The sequence below is a fragment of the Ailuropoda melanoleuca genome, chromosome X (assembly GCF_002007445.2).
Source record: "Ailuropoda melanoleuca isolate Jingjing chromosome X, ASM200744v2, whole genome shotgun sequence".
NCBI classification, from domain to species: domain Eukaryota; kingdom Metazoa; phylum Chordata; class Mammalia; order Carnivora; family Ursidae; genus Ailuropoda; species Ailuropoda melanoleuca.
The window spans coordinates 78,337,339-78,364,204 of NC_048238.1; the positions used below are offsets into that span (position 1 = coordinate 78,337,339).

Below are 26,866 nucleotides of genomic sequence, written 5' to 3' on the forward strand. Positions count from 1 at the left end.
CCTTAATCTCTGTCTCACAATGAAAAAAAGTCTCCATAATTGAAAGAGCCAACCCCTAATCTCCTCAGCTGTGAGCATGGGAGTTCAAGACTAAATCATATTATTTTAGGAAAAATCAATAGGTCTCATAAAATTACCAGTCTCCTCATGAACACAGAACAGTGTTTTTGACAGTAAATATGATTTGTTGCTCTGTTCTATATGTATATTTATAGAGATCGATGAGAGATGTGGAATACTCAGAGAATTCCTTTGCAACTCCTGATAAATCACTTTTCTTTCAATTGTGAAAGAAGAAACTTTTTTTTCATTATGGAACTTCCAGAGTAAATTTCTACTGGCTTCTCTAGCATCCCAGATGTGAGAAGTATAACCCAAGCTCTGTTGTTCAATATAACTTTCAGTCTGTCCCTTTGCACTAGACACAAAACAGGCCCCCAAACACTAATTCTACTGCATGGATCATTTCCTCATCACTGAGCAAAAGGCATCAGCCAACAGGAAACCCTAAAGACAGTCACAGGATGGCCTATTAAATAAGAAACATTAGTCTAGTGTTGAGGGCATTTGGGTCCCATAGTAGACACCCTATCCTCTGTACTCACCATATATAAAGCAGGAATAATCAGTGACTTTTCCATCATTAATTTTAATACATAGAAGTTATGAACAAACTCCACAGAAATTCCTTCAAATTTATGTTGACCATTGTCTCCTGCCTGCATTTCTATCTCAGCCATCCCAGATTTCTGTATCTGGAGAAAGAACCAGGGAACAGTGGAATGGTAGATAATGAATGGAAAGATGCAGAGGGAACAATTAAGAACTCAAGGGCTTCCACCAATTAAAAAATCTATTCTTCTCTCAATGCCAGCATATTTGTTACCAGATCATCTCTACCAAACAGTTCAGCGTAATTAGTTAAAAATATTGGCTTTTGATGGGGCACCTGGGTGGCTTAGTCGTTAAGTGTCTGCCTTAGGGTCCCAGGATCAAGCCCTGCATCAGGCTCCCTGCTAGGTGGGAAGCCTGCTTCTCCCTCTCCCACTCCCCCGGCTTGTGTTCCCTCTATTGCTGTGTCTCTCTCTCTCAAATAAATAAAAATCTTTATAAAAAATATATTGAATCTTGGCTCTTCCACTTACTGTGAAGTCAGGCAAGTCACCTAATCTTTCAGGTTCAATTTCTTTAAATGAGGCTGTGAATGCCTTCATTAGCTTATTTTCATGATTAAATGAAATTACGAATGTAAAGGGACTGCAGTGTTTGTCCCCAAGTAAGCACTCTGTAAGTGGTGGTTGTGGAGTTTGTTGTCTTTCATTAGAACCCATATCCATCAGGTGTTTAGTTTCTTTTAATATTGAGGGTGGGCCCAGTGCCCATTGTGTAAGCTGGTACAAAAGGCTCTGGGGCTATAGCAACTGAACACCTGTGTTTGTTATTTTTCAAAGATGATTTTTGTCTTTATAAAGTTCCTTTTCATCTTTATGAACACAAGTTGACTTGGGGTCATGACCCTGGATCTTATGGATTTCCCAAAAATTCAATAAATAGATTTCTTTTAAGCCATGATTAGCTGGTTGTCATACTAACTACCCAGAACTTTGAGAAAAGGTTCCTTCCAAACTAATCTGCTGGTGAATCCAGAGAAGCCATTCAACTAAATTGAACTGAGTTTGTGTTTCATGTTGCTCATCCTTCACTAAGTAGTAAAACCTGTGATGTGAAGTGTGCGTTCTGAACCCAGAAAAGTTCAGTTGCTTGGGAGATCATGGAAGCTACCAAGCTTTAATTTAATAATAACCAGGAAAGCCAATGTCCATATAGAGCCCAGAATTAGTGAAGTAAGCCTATTAGCTTTCTCCAGTTTTTCATAGCTCTGTTTCCTCAGAGGCTTCACTGGTAGACCTCAACTCAGACTGGTTCTTGAGCCAATACTGATAGGGTCATGAGGGCTTTCAGCAGATTAACCCCTCACCTACACCACCAAATCAAAAGTAGGCATATGGAGAGCTGGAGTGCAATCTTGTGTCTAAAACACTCTGTATCCATGGTGAAGTTAATGGTCAATTTTCAGCATTCCTTTATCCTCTCCAATGAAGGCCAAAGTTGATGGAATTAATCAAAACCATGGCTTCCATCACTGTTGATACTTAGACTTTCAGTCCTTTCTCTGGGGCCTGGGGTTGGCTATGATAAAAAATTAAGAGTTCCATTTTTTTTCACCTAGAATCACTGAGAGTCAATCATATTCCCTCTCTGTGTCTCAATTATCTTCCTGGAATGATCTAGATGAGGGGACTTCATATTTCAAGATGATGCTACCCATAGATGCTTCTCTCAGGATTTTGAAAAATAATCTGCCAATACACTTATAAATATTTGCATATGAGAATAATTAAAAGCCATCTAGGCAGAAAAAAAAGGATGGAAGGAAGAGGAACACAAAGTGTCCTCTATACAGCTGCCGCTATGACAGATACTCTTGGGGCCACCTAGCCCAGTACCCTGCCTCCACTATAGGTCAACTTAAATCCATTTCATAGTTGGGGCTTTAGCCATCCCTGAGTACACTGATTCCATTTTTTTGTTTACTCATGTATACAGATTCATCTTCAGATCCAAATAAACATTTCCTTGATGCAATTTCAACCTATTTCTTTCTTGGTTTATTTTTATGAAGAAGGGGATCATGTGGCTTGGTGACATTTTACTCTGGCACAGCTCTTCAGGGTCTCCCTGCAGACTGAATCTCTGAGGCCTGGTGGCAAGTCACAGCCAGTTTCCTTTACCGTGATACATCCTTACAGAAGATAGGACGACTTGACAGTCTGACAGACACTTAAAGTGTGAAGATGAATAAAAGATATATCACTGCTGATGGGTATATATATATATAAAAAGCTGTCAGTCGATGTAAGCACTATTCTAAAAACATACAGTACCATATCAGTGCTAGAGGGTGTTGGATATAAAAAAAAGAGTTGGCAGATGGACAATTTTTGATAGGTCTATGCGGATGTGAAAACAAAGCTGAGAACGAGTTTGTTAGTCCTCATCCATTGCCCTGCTTTGAAAATCATAATTAGAAGCTTTGCTTCCTTTCTTTTTGACTTCTGCCAAGTCCCACATTATTAGCCAGTAGGTAGACCGGATAATGATGTAGGGATGCCATGTCTAATGTGAGTGGTGACAGGCCGGAGATTCTAGCCAAAATATATTACTCACTGGTTGTTACTTTGCCTGAAATTCTACCATTAGAACTTTTTATTTGGGGAATGTATCACAACTCAGACACTGAAAAAGGGAAACCTTCAACTTACTCTAGTGAGGATTGATTTCCAGACATTTATGGCACCAGGACATTAAGGAATGTGGGTCAGCCAGAAGTCCAGGTGAAAAGGCAGAGAGCAGAGAGAAGTCACAAAATTTCAATATTGTTTACATCACACTCTCAAAGAAACATTTCCAATGAAGACATACAAATGGCTAACAGACATATGAAAAAATGTTCAAAATCATTAGCCATCAGGGAAATTCATCAAAACCACACTGAGATATCACCTTACGCCACTTAGAATGGCAAAAATTGACAAGGCAAGAAACAACATTTGTTGGAGGATGTGGAGAAAGGGGATCCCGCCTACATTGTTGGTAGGAATGCAGGTTGGTGCAGCCACTCTGGAAAACAGTGTGGAGGTCCCTTAAAAAGTTAAAAATTGAGCTACCCTATGATCCAGCCATTGTAATACTGGGTGTTTACCCCAAAGATACAGACGTAGTGAAGAGAAGGGCCATATGCACCCCAATGTTCATAGCAGCATTGTCCACAATAGCTAAATCATGGAAGGAGGCGAGATGCCCCTCAACAGATGACTGGATTAAGAAGCTGTGGTCCATATGTACAATGGAATATTACTCAGCTATCAGAAAGAACGAATTCTCAACATTTGCTGCAACATGGACGGCACTGGAGGAGATAATGCTAAGTGAAATAAGTCAAGAAGAGAAAGACAATTATCTTACGGTTTCACTCACTTATGGAACATAAGAAGTAGGAAGATCGGTAGGAGAAGAAAGGGATAAAGAAAGGGGGGTAATCAGAAGGGGGAATGAAGCATGAGAGATTATGGACTCTGGGAAACAAACTGAGGGCTTCAGAGGGGAGGGGGGTGGGGGAATGGGATAGACTGGTGATGGGTAGTAAGGAGGGCACGTATTGCATGGTGCACTGGGTGTTATACGCAACTAATGAATCATGGAACTTTACATCAAAAAAACAGGGATGTACTGTATGGTGACTAACATAATATAATAAGAAAAATATTATTATAAAAAAAAGAAACATTTGAGGACATTCATACAATTTTTATCTGTTTCAGAATATCTCCTGAAGTATTCATCCAATTGCTACTTGAATACCTTCAGTGACAGAAAGCTCTTTTCTTAATGAAGTTTATTTTATTGTTAGATAGTTGTAAACTTTAGAAAGTTCTCTGCTGTAGGAATCCCAAATCTGCCTCTTTGAAGCTTCCATACTATTAATGTTTGTTCTTCATAGAATTAGATTGCTTCCTTGTCCTCATGAAGAGTCTCTGGATTGGTAAAGGCAGCTTTCCTGGTGCCCTACCCTTAATGCATCTTCTCCTCCCATTTTGTACAATATTCTTTAAAGGACATAGGGATAGGGACGATAGTGAGCAGCCAATAGGAAAAAGAACAAATGGCTCATAGCCCTTCAGGATCTTCTTCTTCTTCTTCTTCTTCTTCTTCTTCTTCTTCTTCTTCTTCTTCTTTTTAAGATTTTATTTATTTATCTGACAGAGAGAGAGCACAAGCAGGGGGAGCAGCAGGCAGAGGGAAGGGAAGAAGCAGTCTCCCTGCTGAGCACTGGAGCCTGATGTGGGGCTTGATCCTGGGACCCTGGGATCATGACCTGAGCCGAAGGCAGATGCTAAACCAACTGAGCCACCCAGGTGCCCCAGCCCTTCAGTGTCTTTTATAAAAACCCACACTAATAAAATATAAAAATAGTGACAATGCCAAGTTTTGGCAAGAGTGTATGACTGGAGTACTCAGACACTGTTGGTGAGATTGCAAAATGGTATAGCCACTTCAGGAAATAGTTTTCAGTATCTTCTAAAGTTAAACAGTCTTATCACATGACTTACTCCTAGGTATTTAACCCAAGAAAAATGAAAATATATGTATGCATACAGACTTCTACACTATTGTACATAACAGCTTTATTTGTAATGTCCTCAATCTGGAAACAACCCAAATGTTCATCAGCAAGGTGAAACAAGATATAGTGTATCAATATAGTGGAATATTTTTGGCAATAAAAGGAAATGAAGTACTGATCTATCCATGACATGGATGAACCTCAAAACTATGCTAAGTGAAAGAAACCAATCACAAAGACCACATATTGTATGATTACATTTATGTGAAATGTCCAGAAAAGGCAAATTTATAAAAACAGAAAGTAGATTAGTAGTTCCCTGGGACCAGGGATGGGGGAACTGACGGCAAAGAAACATGACAGAATTTTGGAGGTTATGGAAATATTCTATATGTCAAATGTGGTAGTGGTTACACTGATGTATGTATTTATCAAAACTCATTAACTGTACATTTTAAATTGAATTTTATTGTGTATAAGTTATACCCCCAATATACCCCCAGATTTTTTTAAAAACCAGGCAGAGGTTACCTTTCTGCAAAGTCATGTTACTGCTGGTCCCTCTGTATCCCCAGTAATCCTTTGGGCACTCCAAGTGCCAATAACAGCACCCTCCTAGATACAGAGGTCATCAAGAACACAGAAACACAAGTAGGTAGAAAGAACTAAGCCTTATTGGAAACATGATCTATGAGCAAGATGAGAGAAGAAGACTTGGCTTTGTTGACATCTGGGGATCAAGACAGAAGTACTTTGCAAAGGGGGTATTTTGAGTATATTATAAGCAAAGACCACACATACAATGACAGCATTTTCTCATCTGTGATGGATGTGAAGAAGGCAACTGTTTGTGTGTCACCTACAAACTATTTCCCTACTATATCTGTACTTAGAATGTCATAGCAGTTATCAGCCCTTCTAACAATAGTTCTTCCTTTCACTTTTCTTTTTGCTCTAAACAAATTTCAAGCAGCTCAAGAGACACTTTCCTTAAAAGACTTTTTATTTTTGGTCCAACTAGACTTGTTTCAGTCCTGAGTCATTAGCCTTTAGAGGGAAGAAGACTTGCTGAAAGTTTCACTTTCATGCTTATTTGATCTTCCCAAGTTTATAAAACAGTTATGATCCTTTTAGTTATTTTACAGGTGAGAAAATGGAGGTATGTGAGGTTAAAAAACTTGCCCAAGTTCTCATGACTAATACATGGAGGTAATACTCTGAACTGTAACTATAACCCAGGTCTGGGTTCTTAACTGCCAAAACCTTCTCTCTCATACTATTAAAATAATAGCTATCATTGATTTAAATGGTTGTTATGAGCCAAGCACTGTGACAAGCAGTTTGTGCACATTACTTTAGTAATTCTAGAATGACCATGGTCTATGTGGGTTTATTACTATTTTCCAGTTCCCAACACAGTCCCTGGCATATAATAGACATTCAATTAAGATTTATTATATGAATAAATGAATAGCCCTCTGTGGTAGATATTATTGGCCCCATCTTATGATAAAGAAAATGAAGCTCAAAAGAAAAAAGAAAAGAAAGTGAAGTTCAAAGAGATTAATTTGCCTAAGTTTACACAACTCTCAACTGGCAGAGCCCAAAGCTCGACCACTCTGTGTCTGTCCCAGTATTAAAGGGTTGGAGAATGTCAGCCAGTGAAAATAGAGCACTCTAGCAGAAAGAACACAGAATTAGGGTTACTGCTGATGCTTGGGATGCTAAAGAATCCCACCTCTTCTCACTTTGTCTTTTCACATCCCCCAGAATCTACCCCACTTTGGCCTGATTCTGTTCGGAGCACAACACTTAAGAGGTAAGTAATTCTGTCTTCACTTGAGGGTAGTTGAAAATGTCATATCTTTAAACAACTCTTGTCTGGATTATTTCACATTTGTTTTCTTTCCATGTTTGCCAGATAATTGTCTTGACCTAGGGCCTGAGCTAATCTGAAACTCTTCTAAGAAACTAAACAACCCATTCCTCCAAGCAAAGTACGTTCTCAGGGATCTCTAAGACTTCTCACTGCTCTGGCTAAGGTCATTGAAGCGCAGGCCTCACATATCGTCTTCCTGAGAATTAGTCCCATTGACATGAGTCTTTGTCATATTTCTATGTGGTTAACTCAGGCATCTGTAATACAAAAACATACTGAGATACATTGGAGCAGGGCTGGGTTTTTCACTCACAGAAGAGAAAAATAATAGAAGAGATATTTAGGGAGTGGGGAACAGTAAGGCCACCTTTGCTAACATCTAGTTTTAACTATGGCTGTCATAGACAGATAATATAAATCTGGCAAATAATTACTGAGCACCTTCATATTTAAGGAAATATGCTAGGACTTGGGGACAGAGAAATGAAATTGGTTCTAGTCTAGTAAGGAAAAAAAGCATATGATAATTAATTACAAGTGATGTAATTGTTGCAAAGAAGAAAGACTAAAATGGGTTACACGCTAAGTGAGTTAGTTTAAGTTTAAGCCACTTGTTCCACACCAAGATACTTGGATAGAATCACCTTCCCCAGAATCCCCAGATGGATACTGGAGCTGGTAAGGAGGATATTTGGTACTCAACCTTCCAGTGTCTGAAGAAAATGTGGTATCAGTGGCTTCTATCACCAATGTCTGCTGGATGCAGACATATATTTACATATAGTAAATCAACTCATCACAGCTACTTTGCAATACAGATTTTACAGATGTGGAAACCGAGGCTCAAAGTGATAACTTGCCCAAGGTCTCACAGCTTTGGCTTTGAATTCAGATTGGGATTTTTTTAAATAATATTGTTTTATATATTATGTTAGTCACCATACAGTACATCCCTAGTTTTTGATGTAAAGTTCCATGATTCGATTGGGATTTTAATGTAAATTGTGTCTAACTCCAGAGTGCATTTTTCTACTGCTTCGAACTATTTCCAGGACATAGTGTTGTGAGAGAGAGTTAAGGATTCTACTCTAAGATCTAATACTAAACAGTTGTATGTCCTTAGATAACTCTTTATCTGTTAGAGGGAGTGTTGAGTACACACCTTGCCTACTTCATAGTTTATCAAAGTGATGACAAGACAGGAGAAGAATACTTAGATCACATAAAATGCTCTGCATACATGTGGGATGTTACCAATTATTGAATGACATTAAAAGGTTGCTTCTGCACTATACTCTATAATCCCTGTATTGCTCATTTACTCATAATCAAGGCTGGGAAGGGAGAGAAAGCCTGAAAAGAAAGGTTTGGAATTGGAACTTAGCAAAGAGAGTCATAAACATGACCCAAATCATTTTCCATTTCTTGACCCTCAAATTCTTCATCTCTAAGGTTGAAACTTTTCTCTAACCTGTGACTATGAGAAGGTTTTTTGTAATTGAAAAACATGATATATACTAGGTTGCTTATATTAAATTTTCTCCATCTTGAACAGGGCCACAGTTTACATGCACACCACAGGGACCTGAAAATGCAAAAAAAGTTTAAATCTAAGTGGTCTAAACTCTGTCAGCTCATCAGTTGTAAGTGGTATTCAGCACTAAGTGAATTGCACTTAATGAATTAAAGATGAAAGAGACAGCAGGGAGCACGAACGCAGGAGAAGACCTTTCATTTCAAATTTAAAGGGCTAATTTTATGACTACCTGAGATTTGCAGATCAGAATTTTTCCACTCTTCCCTTAATTGTTTACTCAAAACAGCATATACTATTTGAAACGATAGGGACATCGGGAATGGATGGAGAAGCCAAGCTAAGCCCTCAAACTGATAAACAAAGCCTGCTGTATCTTAACCACTGAGTCCTCTCCAAGAATAGGTGCTTGCAGGTACATGAGCAAGATAGGTTACGTTCAGGTTGGCTGTGGATCTGAGGATCAGATTCTAGATTGCATACAACTCTCAGTGTCATTCCCCACATTTCAGCTGTGTCCTCAAGCAAGTTATAGAATCTATAGTTTTGAAAGGACTAGATCATCCTTATGATGCCTTCTTCTTATCTGATTCTTGGTGTCCCTAGTCTATGTCCTTGCCAGGTGGTAATCTTAACCCTGCTTACATTTTTCCAATGATGTGGAACTCATAACTTTCTTAATGGAAACACTCATCCCATCTCCACTCTCACCCTCCCAAATTCATCTTCAGTTAGTTCTTCCTTTGTGCCTGAGACCAAGTATTTCACGTGAGTCCTTCGGAGACCATTATACATGTATCACTTGTACTCCTTGCCCTTTGATTTGACTTCATATCTCAGTGCCTTGGTTTTCTGGTCTAGAAAATGGCAAAATTGTGGTCAAGATTGAATGAAATAATGAATATTAAAGTGATTTTTAACATATTTGAATCTCTGTACACATAGTGAAGCTCGATGGGATGGGAAACTAATCATTCCTTTTTGGTTGTTCTTTTAATATCTTCACATATTGATTAGAGGGTGCCTAGATGGGTATGGTAATAGCTCAACCCAGCTTTACTGAGATTGTCCCAACTTAAAATATTTCATTCCATTGTTCTTGTAAAACATGGCAAAGAGCACATTCAGTTATGCAAAACATCCCCTCAGACTGCTTTCCTTTTTTCTTAATTTTTAAGTTATATGTATATTTCTGAATTTCAGTTTCAGAACTCCAATGGCAGCTTTATTCCTGTATTATGTGACAGCTATGATATTTAGTAATCTAAACCACCCTGAACACTTGTTCATTTTTTAGTTTTAATTCCAGTATAGTTAACATAAAATGTTATATTAGTTTCAGGTGTACCATAGTGGTTCAACAATTCCATACATCGCCCAGTGATCATCACAAGTGCAATCCTTAATCCCCATCACCTATTTCACCTCAGACTGCTTTCTTGAACCTAGAAGTAATACAGAAGTTTTTATCAGACCTCATCATTTGTTTTTGATTGCAAAAAGCAAGATTACCAGCTGTATGAGGCTTAAGGAGGAAAGGAAAATAAGGGAATGAAAAGCTAAGAACTGGTGATACCAATACCTGCAGGCCCTTGTCTCAAGTCCCAGCCACTTCTACTAAGACTCTATGCCCTTGCTTGCTTACTCAGCTTCCTCCTGTTTTGACAAGATTTTCATGACTAGATTCTGGGTCTTCTTTTTCTTATCACAATTTTAATGTCAGACTACTAGTAGGGATTCTTTCATTTGTCTTTCCCCTAGCCCTATCTATCAACACAGATTTATATAAAGCTTATGGGACCAGCCCTGTGCAAAGTATTATGAGGGTTCAAAGGAAAGAGACTTCCTGCTGGAGGACTCATACAATCATGTGTCCTTCCATAGCTCAGGGAATGGAGATATTAGTAAGAGCCTGAGTAGTCAGAGGAGGCTGCATCAAGGAGGCCGAATGTGAGCTGGGCATAGGACAAAGAAAGAAATGGGCTTTCAGATGAGGAGAGAGAGAGATTAAAAAGCAGAAGTGGGCATGATTACATATTTGGAAGTGGAGGTAGGGGCTTGATTTCCTTATGTGTAAAATGCAAATCATTACAACTACTTCATAAGACTGCTAAGAGGATTATGTGGTCTGGTAGAGAGGTGGCAGATGTATGTTTAACATGTTGCATTTATTGCTCTACAGTCTGTGGCAGACACTGGCAGTTCTTCACTGCATTCTATCAGCAAGGCCAGCTGCAGGTCCAGAATACTTTTAAATAAGGCTCCAGACAGCTAATACCAGAGTACATAAACTGGCATAAATTAGACACTCAAGAAATCATAAGCGTTATTACTCCAAAGACCCACACAAGGTCTATCTAGTATAACTGGATTAAAACAACTTGTCTTTTCCATTCTTACCAAATATAGATGCAAACCTCTGAATTTCCAGTGTGTCAGAGGCCCACCATGTCCTCAACACTTGCGGGATTGAGGTAAGACTCAATCCTGCTATTGAGCTTATCTGCCATATGTTGTAACATCTCCTGTGAGATCCAAGTGCTAGCATCCTTGATCTTCAGGAGTTTGAAAACCTCCAGAACACAGCTACTTCCACTGAAGTCATCATTTTGCCACCCATATAATGTTGGTACCCCTCAGGGGCTGAACCAAGTAGGCAAGTATAGTAAAGAGGCAAGATGGAGTCTGTCCTAGGGGTTTTTCTTTGACTCTATGTAATGTTCTTTTATATGTTGATAATATTTTATTCATAATATTCTGTTACTGTGTTATGATGCCTGCCCAGGGGCCAGTCTTGCCCTGTGCCCAGCCTCCAGATTTTTGCCTTCATATAAAAACTCACCCATTCCTTCTAGGTCATCTTTCTGCTGGTTTGAGGGAAAAGAATGGTGCAAATGGGTCATGTACTGCTGGGAAAATGTTAGCAGCCATGGTTCTGGCTGGTGAATGAGTAAGATCATTCAGGCATGTGCTAAGGCTGCCAACAGAGACCGTAGGCAAAGAGGAGAAGGCAGGGGAAGGAGGAAACAGGTAAATACAACCTTAGGAGGAATGTTAAATGGGCGCATGGAGCAGGAAGGCTGGTGGAGCAAGTGTGGCTCTTTAATGGAGTTATGCACATTAGAAAGGACAACTGGGAAACTTCCAGGGAATACTTGCAGAGAATATTCATGACATGTTAAGCTTCATAAGCAGCTTGGCTATGGGGCCAGATGAGCTGGAAGGAAGGCTGAAGGTTAGAGGAAGGTATGAAGTCTGAGTCATACAGTAGCCAGATAGACCCCCAGCTGGGCTGCTGCTGCTCAATCTTTAATATGGGGATATATGGATGACTTCTCCGCCTTACTCACAGGCAGAGCAGAGCAGTGGAAATCTCCCAACAGGAACAATAGAGCCTGAGAGCAGGGTCAGCTCAGTTGTGACCCTCTCTCTTGCCCCTATGCCAGCTACTTTCCACATTCCTGAGAGAGGCCTGCACTATACCACTGTTTAGATGTGACCATACAGCCTCAGGCAGAGCCTTAGAAGGAAGCAATCCACATATCACACACTTCAGGGGCCACTTTTGGAGCCAAATATTTTCTACTTTCAAAGACGTAGATAGTGCTGAAGCAGAAATGGTCTTTTGAGAGTATTCAACCTGGAGTTTCTCAAGTGTTATCAAAGAAACTTCTGCATCAGCATCATCTGCAGAGCTTGATTAAAATGAAGGTTATCTGGTCCCAACCCAGACCTATTGAGTTACACTGTCTAGGGGTGAAGCCCAAGAATCTGCATGTTAAACTCCTAAGAGATTCTTATGTACCCTGAAACTTGAGAACGTCTGACAAATGTCAGACCTCTGTGTGGTCAGTTACCCAATATTCCCAAGGTAAAATCTGAAGGCTTCTTACCACAGGATCATTTGGAGTACCTACAAAAAAATTCAGATTTCTGGGTCTTCTCCTAGCTTTCCTGAATCAGAATTTCTTATATGTGATAAAATTTGAGAAACCTACTCCCTTCATTGTACAGATACAGAAACTGGTCCAGAGAGAGGAAGTGACTTGCCCAAGGTTGTCAGTCTAGGGTCATACCCAAGTCTCCAGACAAATCCAAACAGTATGTCCTTGTGGTCACCTCTTGAAGGTTATTTATGTCTCAGTTTAGCTCTCATGGCCACAGCTACCCTTAGAACATCTGGATCTCAAGAGTAAAAGTGCAAGTGCTCTGGGTAGTTGGATGACAGTAGTTGAAAACTTCTCCAAAGAGTTGTGAAGAACAGCTTGAAAATAAAGTAGTGTAAGGTCATAAATCTCTCTTATAAGCAGCAAGGTACTTCAGGCCCTTCCCCAAATGGGGTTTCAGGGGACTCTAGCATGGAGTAGTTTCATTCAGGGAAACTGTCAACTATGGTTTTGAGTTAAACTGAACACAAACACCAAAATGGCCTTTAAGAGTTAACTAAACCTATTTTTGCCTTGTCGTTTTTGAAGCTGAAACACATGGCAATCAAGTAAAAACTTAAACATATGCAGTTCTATGTCAGACCTGGTCCAAGCTCACTAGTCTGATTCCCCAAACCTGTGGACTTGAGGTTCCAGCTCAGTCTCTACTTTATCTCCCTAAGACTGAGGTCTGGAACTCTTCCAGACTGGCATGATCTACCCCAGGATCTGCTGGGACAATCTGATAGAAGGCCATTGGCCTCTAAAAGGAGAGCAATTTCCAAAATGATAAGGCAAGATAGATTTTCTTTGAAAGATTAAGCAATTGCCATTGACAACAGTTCCATTGTATGATTTGCATTTGGGCAATTGCTTATAATTTTGGCAAGTGTTTCACCAATGCTACATAATTAGAAAAATTAAATGCTCTGCCACCTTGAATACATAATTCTATAAAGAAACAAGAGAACTCTACAGATATTCTGGAATTGCTGAGGGTGGAGGGAAACGGCAGAAGGCAGGAACAAAGAAAGAAAAGTTATAATCACACTTTTCCAACCAAAAGAAGAATTTTGTAGAAAGGTCCATACCCCTTAACTTCAATTCTGAAATCAAAGAGGTCTGTATAACAGAAGCTATTTTTTCATTAATTTGGTATCAAATCTGACCTAAACTGACATGAACTTAGTCTTTGTTTCTTTTAGTATGAATATTCAGACATTTTTTTCCTGAATAATTAATGGCTTAATTATGGGATATTTTCCCAGGAACCACTGGGGATGTTATATAATAAACAGTACATACTCTGTGTTACCTTTCAAAAATTTTTTAAAAAATTAAATTCTAAAATACAGTCAGATAACAGACTGTGGACTTAGAAAATGATAGCTAACATTAATGAATCACCTGCCATCTGCATGGAGCTGTGCTAATCTCTTCATCTCATTTAATACTCAACAACAACACTATGAGGAAGGTATTAAAATCACCTCCATTTTAAAGTTTGGAAACTGGTTCTTGGAGAGATTAAGTAACTTTCCAGAGTCATACAACTTTTGGCCAAGTCAAGATTTGGACCCAGGTCAGTTTGACTCTAGAACCTACAGGCTAAACTCCTGCACTCTACTGTCTGGGAGAGAAGAACAATTGTGAAGAACAGTGTGGGCATTTTGTGGACTTTATGCAGAAGTATATGCCACCTATTTTTCTATGTCATTTGAGGGCCTCCTACTTCCAAAGATGTCCCCTTCCCCTTTCTTACTTCTCTGTGTTGCTATGATATGGCTTTGTTCCTTGAGGTTCATCTGGATGGGTTTCTCATAGGGACCACCAACATCAGAAATCCTCTGGGCAGCTTGTTAAAAGTACATATTCCTGGCATCCACCCAAGACCTATTGAATTGGAATTAATGGGGATTGTGACCAAGTTGTTTCTTATGCACATTAAAGTTTGAGGATAAAGTGAATGCCTTGAGAAAGGCCAGTCATTAACCCTCATTAATTAATTGACATCTTACCTTTCAATGACACTTAGCTGGGCTGTTGGAAATAAATTCATGGATGGGCACCTGGAAAATGGAAAAGTAGACTAAGTAGAATGGTGAGATAGAGAAAGAAGGAAGAAAGAATATGACAGTATCTCTCTACTTTGGCAATACGTGACAAGGAAAGAGCCTCACCAATGATATTGTTAGCTGCACTGGAACAATCTTGGGAGCATCTCTCTACCACTCAGAGCACCTGTCTACTATCTCATTGATACCATAACCCTCTGATGTGGACAAGATAGTCATTCTCATTAGATGAAAGAGGAAATTAAGACTCAAATGAATTCTTTAATGTCATCCAACTGATTAATGCCAGTGTTTGGGTTAGTTTCTGGCCCCCAGTCTTATACAGTTTCAATCTTCCAGTAATCTCTTCCATAGGTCCAGAGAGGAGGAGCCATCAAATGAAACCTAGAGAATCAAGTCTTACATTCAATGATGCACATTTTGCCCACTAGTGGCTAATTTAAATACAATTAAATGGCTTGCTATACAAGGAAAGGGCAATGAGAGGAATTATACTGCAGAATAGTTCAACTGATATGCCATATGTTTGGGGTTTGGTTTTTAATTCTAACAGGTTCCTTTATTCTTGTTATTAATGCAGGGATGACTACTAAACATTTGATCTTTATACGTTTAAGAATATTCTGTTCTTGTTTACTAAGTTCCCATCTTCACCTATTTTTCTTGCCTGTGATATCTTAAGCATCTCCATGACAACCAAATGTGACCTTAGATAAGGACTAGGAATCTAAAAAATATGGATTAAATATCACCACAGTAATCAGATCTCTACAGCAATGCCAGCTAGGATTGGGGTATTGAGGTTCAAGTCCATCCAGTGATTATTCCAATTAGGACTACATGCTCTCTAAAGAAGCTTCGAATCTCAGTGCACATTTGAATCACCTGGTAAATCTGTTTAAGTGGAATACTAATTCAGTAGGTCTGGGGCGGGACCTAAAAGTCTGCTTTTCTAACAGTCTCCCTGGTGATGTTGATGGTGCTGGCTCCCAGATTACATTTTAAGTAGCAAGGGCATGAACCATCATCATGTCTAAGTGGCATGTACAGATGAGCATATTTGTGGTCCTGGAGGAAGTGCTGTTCTTGACAGCAGTACTGGTGAGCATGCCAGCTCTGATATTAAGTAGTTGTGTGACCTTGGGCAAACATATTTACCTTTCTGAGTCTCTGTTTTCTCATTCATGAAATTATGAATTTGGCCTGGATAATCTCTAAGATCACTTTGGGTTGTAAAATTCTTTGATTCTCTGATAAGAAAAAGATACTTTAGAATCAAAGGCTTAGTTCGAGGGCAAATTTCCCCTATATCACAAGGAAAGGGATTGGAGAGAGAGATCTACTGTGACTTTTGTATTTGTCTTCTTAATTCCAAATCCTCTATGTGTCCCAAGGTAATTTATCACTTGTGAATGTGCAGAACATTGGTATTCTTCATAAGAAGAGGCAACATTGAATAGTGGACAACAGTTTTGGCATCTCTTCATTTCAGCTCTCAGTGTCCCCTTTTGACTGCTTTATAGGTAGCAGTTTTGGCTACTTGCTCATGACACTATCTCTCTGATAACAGAGGAAACCCCACTGTCTGCCCATTGGTTTCCAGTACTGGCACGCAATTCTACTTCGTCTCACTTGATTCCAGAAGATACAATGGAGAAATACACAGGATCACCACCTACCTTGCAAGTAGAACATTCCTCCCTTCAGACAGAGAATCTGATTCTGCAGCCACAAATACAACATCTGACTGAAGAGAGCCCTCACCTGAGGGGCCAAGTCATGCCTACCCTGGCTACCCCAATGATGTCTGTACCCCGCTCACTTGAACATCTCTCTCAGTTTCACCGTGACCCTGCCAATCTCTCAAAATTTCTTGCACAGTTGACAACTTTCAAGTTCCCCAATCCTGCAGATGATGTCCAAGTCAAGTTCTTTTTTGACTACCTATCTCAACAGATGGAAATTTGTGGAGTTGTATCTGGGCCTGACCAGAGCACTCTGCTGAAACAATATGAGAACTTTGTTCTTGAGTTCCAGCAATCATTTGGTGGGCCTACAAAACAGGAAATAGACCCTCTGAACAAAGAGGTCAACTCCTTTTCTCAGCAGGATGCTTCTACTCTCCAGCTCCTTGCTCAAAATTTGAGCTGTAAGGAAACCGATCAGAGTGATCACTTCCAAGAAGGACTACCTGACTCCATCCAGGATGAAGTGAGTGGTAGAGATATTGACAACCTTCCAGACCTGATCACTCAGTGTATTCAGCTGGACAAGAAACGTAGTGACAGGCCAGAGCTTCTACAGTCAGAGACCCATCTCCCAATGTTTGCTTCCATGATCCACCACCAAGCCTTTTCCGGCCCCACAGATCTGCCACCCAAGGAAGAACCTATACAGTTGCGAGGAAGCCAGCCACCACTCACCCCAGCCAAACGAGGCCGCCAGCAAGAAGCTCAGTTGTGCCTCTACTGCAGCCAGGCTGGTCACTTCACAAGAGATTGCCTTGCCAAACGTTCTCGAGCCCCAGCAAGGATAAATAACCCAACTCACCAGTAAGAGAGCAGGTCACTTTGTAAACTTACATCCCTCTCACCTCCAGCCTTAAAGATTTATGTCCTGCACTAACATTTAAAATACAGGTGATGAACTGTGATACTGCTTCATAGACAATCATGAACTCATGTGCTTCTGAGAATTTAAATAACCAGATCTTGTTCATTTGGTGACCCATCACCAAACCAAATTCAACCCAACAATGATGAAAACAATTCACAGGCACTTTCTGCAATTGGAACCAATTCCCCAAGAGTACTGAAAGTCTGTAGGTGAAACTCTGGCCAGCCTGAGGCAATGAAAACAACCCTGGAAGCGCACTGGGAACCCCATTCCCTCCAATGGGTGAGATCTGGGTTGATTCATTGGCCTAAGTATTCTGTGCCTAAGATAAGGCCCAAGACTTTCACCCTCACCCTCATTGGTCTGTATTATAGTTCCCTGTTGGTTTAGGATTCTTGGTTGAATTCCTCATTGCTTTCAATATTCTACCAACATTTTTCTGCTGGAGGCTGAAACCTGCTCCACCTATTGACTATAGAGCCCAGCTTCAACACAAACCAATCTTCATGGAAACACAGCTCTACTACCGTTCCATACAGCTATGTATTTTGTTGCTATTTAAAGACCTCTGCTTGCTCAAAAACAAAACAAAACCAAAAAAAAACAAAACAAAACAAAAAATGGAAACAAAAACCTGGATCTTTTAGCTAGTGAAACACCAGATGGCATGGCCATTTGAAGACTTTGATTGGAATTGTTGGTCCACTTCCTTGAGAACTAGCCCTGCAGGCACATACATGTTTTTAGCCAAGCCTGAGTAATTCCTGGTTACTCCCCTCTTCCCCATCAACCTACTTCAGCTTATAGCATGTCTAATGGCCAAGTCAAAATGGTCTAGGATAATGACATCTGATAAATATTAATGGAAGTTGGGGAAGGAGTCTCATCATAATTATTTTGTCTATAACATGTCCTTGCTGCCTTACCTGGCGGGTAAGGGAACCTGGTTAAATAAACCTCCACTGAAGGCTTAGGTTCAGGCTCTGTAGTAGTTTCTGACTCTTAGAGGCCTCAGTGTGGTCACCATTTAGGATCACTACCATTGATGTTGAGCTCTATACCCTTATGAACCACCTTTGGGGATCCTCATCTAGTTGAGAATCTTGAAAAGCAAATAATGGCAGACAACTTTCTGAACCATCCCATCTGACAAATCCTGGGGCATGGACATCAATGCCATTGATAAATAAATCTCAAGAAGAAGTGGGGTTTGATTGCTTGTGTTGTGCTCTTGGCACACAGGCATATATCAGCTTTGTGTATGGATTCCTCATGCTTCTGAACAAAAGTAATGCCATGCTGGAGAGACACAATTTTCTAAAATGTTAAGGACATCCAGTGACAATTGATGCTTGCTAGTAATAATCAGTCCTCTGTTCCCTGCTTCTTGGTGTTGATGTGAATCCCCATAATTGAGTTCCTGAAGAAAGATCAGTAATTCTATATTCCCTAGCAGCCAGAAGATCTCTCAGAACATGAAGTGTCATTGTACTTTGGCCTTATTCCTGGAGAATTATGCTAACTTTGACAATACTTAAACCCACCTAGGACCTTACCACTTTCATCTTGTAGCACTAACAAATAGATCATTTTTCCCATCAGTGCCTCACTAACCACTGTGCCAATCCTTATTTGCATTCACAAGGGGTCTACTTTATCAACAGCTTGCTATACGTCCACCTTACTCCATATGTTCTCATAACAAGGAAACCTGAATGTGCATATTCCAATTGTGCCAAGAAATTCCTGCTGTGGTACTGGATTGTATGAAAGCCCCTAAAGAGTAGATCTATTTGAACTTTAAGTGTCTCTGGGATTACCTGGAGGTATTCTGATCTAGCACCCCTAATTCTGTAACAAAAGAGTAACCCAATAGCCACCAGTCACTTTCCTTACTGACCCCAGTATGGTCTTAGAATGCCGATGGGAGCATTTAGTTGGCTTCACCACCAATCTTTCCTTACCTTAGGGACACAATTTATCATTGTGCACTCTCTCAAAAAGATGCATCCCCTTATTTTCTGTTTGGACCTTTTCTCTGCAGAAACATCACTTTCTTCTCCAAGAAATTTTCAGATTTCATAGCCTCTCAGAACAGATAACCAATTCTGGGCTATAAAACCTCCCATTTCTAGAAGCCCCTTGTTGAGGAATTCCCAGTCAAGGAATTCTTGTGCTCTATGTGATACAATCCAACAATCATACTGAGCATTGGAATAGGATACTGGGATAATGCTTTACTGTCTACTAGCTAACAACCATTTTGTTTACCACTTCAAAATTTTGTTAAAATGACACCATCCACTTCAACTAGAATAAATTCATTATTTAGCATGAAGAGAGTTACACAGATGTTTTTTCTCAGAACTTATACTAAAGTGAACTTTTCTGAGAGTGAAACTAATTAAAGTCTACTGAGAACAGATGAGATGTAACCTACTTGATCATGTAGTCTGCAACTACAAAGCCGTGGGGAGTCCCCAAGTCCAATCAAGATTGTAGTTTTAAGGAGGCAGATCTGCTATGTGATTGATGCCATCCAGCAAGATAAGATCTAATCATTTTATGATAAATCTGAAGAAGGAATTTTCAACAGCAGAATGGTCTTCAGGTAGTCTAGAAAAGGGGGCAATTAAAGAGCTATAGGGCATTGGTAATCTCTCTAGACTCAGAGAGGGGATGTTGACCAACAATGATTTGGCAGGTCTATATACAGTGGGGTGGAGACACCAGGCCATCCCAATTTGTGTTATTAGCCATTAAGATTGCCACCTAACTCGCCATGCTATGACCCTATGTACTAGGAAGTAATCTGATTGTAATTATGTTCCCATATAAACTTTGTTATGGGGAGAAAATTTGCTAATCAGCTGACATGAGTATTCTAGCCTATTTAGCAGTTAATTCTCATTATAAATAAATAAATTGGTTTTAGCTTATACATCAGCTTTTTTGTGGGTTTTAATAGCATCAATCCTCCAGATCCTAATCACCACTGAGTGAACTGGAAAAAAAATAAGATTCTCACAATGCAAAGTCAGTACCGCAATGTGGACCATAGTGAGTCCACTGAAGATTGGCCTCCCTGGGAGACTTACATCAACAGTCATCCTCCTATTTTATCTCTCTCATTTGTCTATAGCCATAATAAAATTCCAGAATATCTATGGTTTTTAATTCCTGCAGTTATCTCCGTTCACACCCAGAACCATGATACCTGCCATAAGTAATTACTTCTTGTGATACTACACAGTTCAGTCTAACCATTAGAATATATCATCATGGTGAAGACATAACACGTGACTATAGACATGACCCCTGACAAGCACCTTTAAAGAGGAAGGAGTGTATAATTGTCCTAATTTTCACCACCTCTGTTCTGTCCAGATGACAGCACATAGGACCCATGCTGTCATTGCCTTTACCTCTATCTAGGATAGTAAAACAAATATCACCCTTTTCTGGACTCTGGAAGATCATTTCCACCCAGCACTATCTAACCTATGACCACAATAGTCATCCCTGAAACAAAATAGAACATTTAGGGTATACCAGCATCTTGGCAAAATCTAACACTACATGCCCTTGGGAGAGCTCTGGGAGCTTAAGTCATATCCATAAAGCCTTCTACATTGGTGGGTATGTTTCATTGCCTCCTAGGAAGCTTCAGGTCTCACTTGGCCAAGAGAATGGAAAAACCTTCAAGGGAGTATAGTGTCATGGATCTTTACTATCATCTTCATACAAGATTCACTGCCCACATTTTAAAAACAAAAGTCCCAGAAGTGAGTTACACTATTTAGTAGAGTCAGTAGAAAGATCTTGATACCTAGACCATGCTGTCCAGTCATTGTTTGCCCCATAACTTTGAGCATTTGTGCACTAAATTATCCATGATACTTCCTGGTATTGGTTTTGACTCTTGAATTTACTTGAACCTGCTTCCTGCACACTGATTTCTAGTACATATCTAACATGACACTAGTTCTCTTATTGGTCCAGTTCAGTGATAAGCCTGGTTGTGACTGTATTCCACCAACCCCATTTGCTTCATAGTAACCCAGTAGTGAATCATGTAGAATTTCAGTTTTCCCTATGAATGGAAGACTCATCTGTTTGGGCATAAAGTCTAGTTTTGTGTGCATCTAAAGAAAGGAAACTAATAGTTGGTGAATGCCTACTTTATGCCAGGTCCTGTGCTGAGTCCTTTAATTTGCTAATGATACTCACTTAAGTTCACATTACTAAAAAATGGAATATCCATTTCTGGCATTTAGTGCTCACTACACCGTTATAAGGTCAGTGTTATAAATTTGATCTAAAGAGAGTGGGCCCTCATGCATTCACCCATATAAACCAGTAATCTCTCCAGCATGCCCTTTCTAAATCTTCTCCAGCTCTACTCTGTATTTAGTGAAGGACAATCATTACAAATGTATACAGAATTCAGGGTGTGGACACAAAGTAAATTTGAACAAGATAACTTTTTAAAAATTATGATGGTTTTAAGACGGCATCCAGTAATTCTGGGGAATTTTTGGGTTTCATCAGTATCTTGAGAGAAGAGTCATTGTGGACCCTTCCCTGAAAGCTGTAATTCTCTTTCCTAAGTTGTAATTGATGACACAAATCCCACTACTCCAAAAATATAGTTGGAATGTTTTAATAAATATGTATCCTTAAAACAACACTGAAGTTTATCTTTCTTCCTTCTCACAAGGTTTTCCTACAGTTTTCCCCCAATGATATTCATAATAATAATAATAATAATAATGATAACAATAACTACAATTTACTGACCACTTACTACACACATGCCAGGCATCATACTCTGATTTATATTCATTTTCTCTCTTAATTCTCACAATGCCTATCTTAGATATCTCTATTATTATTTCTATTATGCAGATGAGGAAATTGAGGTTTAAAGCAGTTAAGGAAATTATCCATGGACACAGAACTAGTGAGTAAGAGGTAAGACTCAAATCCAGATACATCTAACAACAGAGCCCATATTCCCACATAGTACATTACTATCCATCTTTAACAGGATTCAACAAACTACCACCTGTGGGCCAAATCCAGCCTACTGCTCGTTTTAAAAATAAAATTTTATTGACACCCAGCCAAATACACTTATTTACATGTTGTCCATGGGTGTTTTCATGCTAGAACATGTATGGCCCATCAAACTAAAATTGCTTACCATCTGGTCTTTTACAGAAAAAGTTTCCTGACCCCTGGTCCACAACATATTGAAATATTAAATCAGACCGGCCTTTGGGGCATCTCACCATTTCTATCTCCTTTCGAATGTCCTATTTATCCCTACTTTTTTGTTTCTCACTTCTAAATTAATTCCATATTCATGATAAAACAATGGGGATTTAGGGGTGCCTAGGTGACTCAGTTGGTTCGGTGTCCGACTTTTGATTTTGGCTCAGGTCATGATCTTGGGGTAGTGGGATCTAGCCCTGTGTAGGGCTCTGTGCTCAGTGTGGAGTCTGCTTATCCCTCTCCCTCTGCTTCTCCCAACCTCTCTCTTTCTCTCTCCATTACTCCATCTCTGTAGTAAATAAATAAAATCTTTTTAAAAAACTTTAGAAAAACCCCAGTGGGATTTTATAGAGGCTTGCATAGGATGCTTTAGGTAGTCTAAATAAATAAATTTCACTGGTGTCCTTTTATCAACATGCAATCTTTCTGCTTCAAACAACTCCAAGAGATTGGCTAGATGTGGTTGTGAGGGCCATTTGCTGTTTTTCTCCCCAGCGAGCATTCTGCTTTTGCCAATGGACCCTAATTTTCATATAGAGACCCAATTTCTTTCCCACTTCAGTCCACCTTCCTGGATGGAATTCCACCTCCAACCCTGAGACCCAGATCTAAATCAATGGTCACACAGCATTTGTCTGGCCACTGTCACTACTGCAGGTGTGGACTTGTATCCTAAACTTATCAATCGGAGTGAATTTTATGGCTTTTCTTGGAAACATTGGACAAGTACTCTCATTTTTTCCTGCTTTAATGGGATATGGAAAGATAATAGTCTGGATTACTGCTGACAGCCATCTCTGAGCAAGAGGAGAGCCCATTTAAGACTACAGACATCCTGGGGGCACCTGGGTGGCTTAGTTAAGTGTCCAGCTCTGATTTCAGCTCAGGTCATAATCTCAGGGTCATGAGTTCGAGCCCCACATTGGCTCTGTACTGGGCGTGGAGCCTGCTTAAGATTCTCTCTCTCCCTCTCCCTCTTCCCTTTCCCTGCTCTCTCTCTCTCTCTCTCCATCTCTCTCTAAAAAACAAAACAAAAGAAAACAAAAACAATACAGACATCCTGAGGAAGCAGAACTGAGGGTAAGGAGAAACAAAATCCTGATGATGGTTTTTGAATCTATGAATCTAGCTATTCCTGAAGGTGGTTAGCCATGTGAGCTAATAAAATCCTTTTAGACAGGTACATTAGGTAGAGTTTTCTGTGTTTTGAAACCTAGAGTCATGATAAAATGATTTTCGTTACTGAAACTATACTATTTTTAACTTAACATATCAATTTGCATAATCAATGCCTAGTAACAGGTGGGGGGAGTTCTTACACTGCAGTGATGGTAGTGGACAATCTTATCCACGCTGCCCCACTTTTAACCCTCTAATACAGAAATTCCCAACTTAATTCCTAAAGGATATTTTTTGATAGTTCTTTCTTTTCAATACTTTAACAATCTTGTGCCACTTTCTTCTGGCCTCCATGGTTTCTGATGAGAAATCTGTTGTAATTTGAACTGTTTATTTTTCCCCACTCTGAGCCAGGTGTTATTTCTCCCTTACCACTGTCAATATTTTCTTCTGTCTTTATAGAACTTAGACAAAGATGTGTCTTGGCATGAATTTCTTTAGATTTATCTGCTACTAGCATGTCAATCCTTTATTTTGAAACCAGTAACCTCTATATATATTCAACTCTCCCTGGGAAGAGCCTACATTAAATTTTGTCATTAATTTAAGACCAATGGTAAAGAAATGTATCATCCACTGTGGGATTGGAATGGTAGCCAGGCAAAGGGCACAGAAAGAGGAAGCGGGAACTAGGGAAAATAAACTTCCCCCTCTGAGAGTTTTGCTATTGGCTTTAAGTACTCAGAGACCTGACCTTTAGTCTTGTACTGACTGCTATTGAACTGACAAGGATTTTGACACTGTCCCACAGTGATCTCTCACTGGCTGAGGTGTCTACTCCATTTATTCTCCTGAGGACAGTGTTAAGTAAATCAATGGAAGTGGCCAAGTCCAGATATGCTGGCTTGGGGGCCTCTGTACAGTAACATTTTATTAATACAGTTACATTTCCAAAACACAGTGCATTATTCCCAGGCTAGCATAGCAGTCCCTGAACCCAATTCAGTGTTGAAGGAGGAGAAATGGTTGCTAGCCTTAGAATGCCTTTTCTATATATCTTTTTCCTGTCAAAGACCGGGAGCCAGGCCTTTTATATGTCCCCTAGATTTGAATCTAAGCACTATCTTAGACTTGTGATGAATGTCTTGGAAATACCACTTCAGTGGCAGTTCCTTTCCCTAGGAAAAATTAATGCACTATGTATTTGTCACAGGTGGGAATTTTAATAAAGTTACTGTTCATTTAGAGAATGTAGACAAATTAATTTTTGACAGCCCCAAGGCTGATAAAATTACCACATATGTCAGTGCCTATTTTTGATATATGGCTTTGATTAACACCCAGATGTCTAGGGATACAGGCAGTGGAAAGTGAGAGGTGAGCCTGACATCTGCATTCCTGCCATGAGCTTTATTTGGGGTGACAGGTTACAATTCAAGCAATTAATGCACACTGAGAGCCCACTATGTGCCAGGCATGGCAGGGAGGCAGAAATGGCTAAGACAAGGCCCCTGCCTTTAAGGGGCTTACAATATGGCAGTGTTTATTAGACCTTTGATGGTGATGATAGGTATAATGAAGAAGGTCAGAGTGACATTTAACTGAGTGTTTACTGTTTGCCCAGTACTCTACTTAGTGTTTTATAGGCATTATCTCATTTACTCCAAGAACCCTATGGGTATGCACTGCTATGCCCATTTTGCAGATTCAGAAACACATATAGAGCCAGTAAGCAGTGAGACCAGAGTCACACAACCGAGATTCACACCTGGGTTTGCCTGACTCCACAGTGTCAATTTTTAATGACTGATATAAATAACTAAACCACAAGGTGCCCCATAAGACAAATCTGGAAGAGATCTCCAAAAGTCAACCAATTCAGGTTATTTCCCAAACTGGAAGGACTTGAGGGAGATAGAAACCAATTAGATCCTAAAACCAAAGAATGCTAGACTGCAGTGGTGAGGCCAGCACTGTGCTCTGAGAATTGATGTTGGGAGCAAGGTAACGTAGCTTTCCTAACTTTCTGTTTCTAGTACTCTAGGTCATCTTCCCCCAACCAACAAGGAGACTTGAATTCACATACTTCAAAATACTGGCTGATGTCAGTACTACTGGAAAAATGAACTTCAGATTTGGATTTGGCAGACAGAACCTTCCACCTCATTTCTAGTCATTCTTTGGACAATTGCTTATTAGGCAGTTTTGGACAAAGCATTGTGTTAGCCATATTTAGAAAAAGTAGAGATGAATAAGACATGAATAAGACCCTTACAGAAGGCTCACAATCGAGTGGGCTTACCCTAAAGCTTGCCAGAGCAGGGTTGGCCTTTCTCCTTTGGCACTATCTGAGCTCTTTGAGGCACAAGCCCTGCCACCACTCCCCCTTCCCCCTTCAATGGCTCTGGGGTTCTCACTCTCCTACTGCTACTTCTCAGTCTTAAATGTTTCCTTCTCCCATCTCTATTTATGTTTTTCCTTCTTTTTGTGTCCTGAAGTTTCTTCTTTTCTGGTTTTTCTTCCTTTCTTTTCTTTTCTTTTTTATTTCTATTCCCATCCCCTGTTGCATCCCCCACTCCTTTCTATTTCAGATTTCCTATCCTGTGGCATCTCTCTGTCTCTTCTTTTCCCTTCTCCTTCCCTCCCCTTCCTTTTCCTCCTCCCTCTTCTCTTGCTCTCTCTCTCAGTTAGCACTATTTTTAGCAGCAAAGCATCTCCATCCTCCATAGTTCCATTCCTCTTCCAATTTATCTTATTCAAAATTAAAATGGATGGGAGCCCAATCCCCTAGACTACTAACATGAAGTGGGAGAGTTGGAACAGTCAGCCTAGGAGCTACCTCTACTGGAATCCTCAGAGGGTTATATTTTAGCAACAGGCACACTGAGCATGTATGTAGGTGTGTGCGTTGGGGCCATGTTGTGGGTGGAGAGTGCTGGACTGGTAGAGCTCCCTATGTTTGCTTCATCACCAGCCCCAAAATGCTGGATCTGGAGCCCATTCCAAGGCCAAATATGGCCATTGAACAGATGTCCCTGAGATAGAGACAGCCAGTACGCCAAAGCAAAGGGCAAGTTAATTCCCCAAGGAATCATGGCAGAGCAGACCATCTTTATGGAGAGGTTGGGGCAGGTCAGCCAGCTCAGCACAGGAAAGCAGCTGGTGGAGAGGGAGTATATGCAGGCTCCCTTTATCTGCTTAGCAAGTAAGGGCCAGGCCTGAAAATGGCTTGGATTTCTAAATGAAGGTTCTTTG

General features: G+C 40.0%; 1 protein-coding gene across 1 annotated transcript; it reads left to right on the forward strand.

Annotated features, from left to right (window-relative positions):
• Window positions 1–6,954: 6,954 nt before the first annotated feature.
• RTL4 (retrotransposon Gag like 4) lies at window positions 6,955–17,192 on the forward strand. Its single transcript, XM_002921968.3, has 2 exons — window positions 6,955–7,004; window positions 15,994–17,192. Exon 2 carries the CDS (start codon window positions 16,250–16,252, stop codon window positions 17,153–17,155), a length of 906 nt encoding a protein of 301 aa, XP_002922014.1. The 5' UTR covers window positions 6,955–7,004; window positions 15,994–16,249; the 3' UTR covers window positions 17,156–17,192.
• Window positions 17,193–26,866: the final 9,674 nt, after the last annotated feature.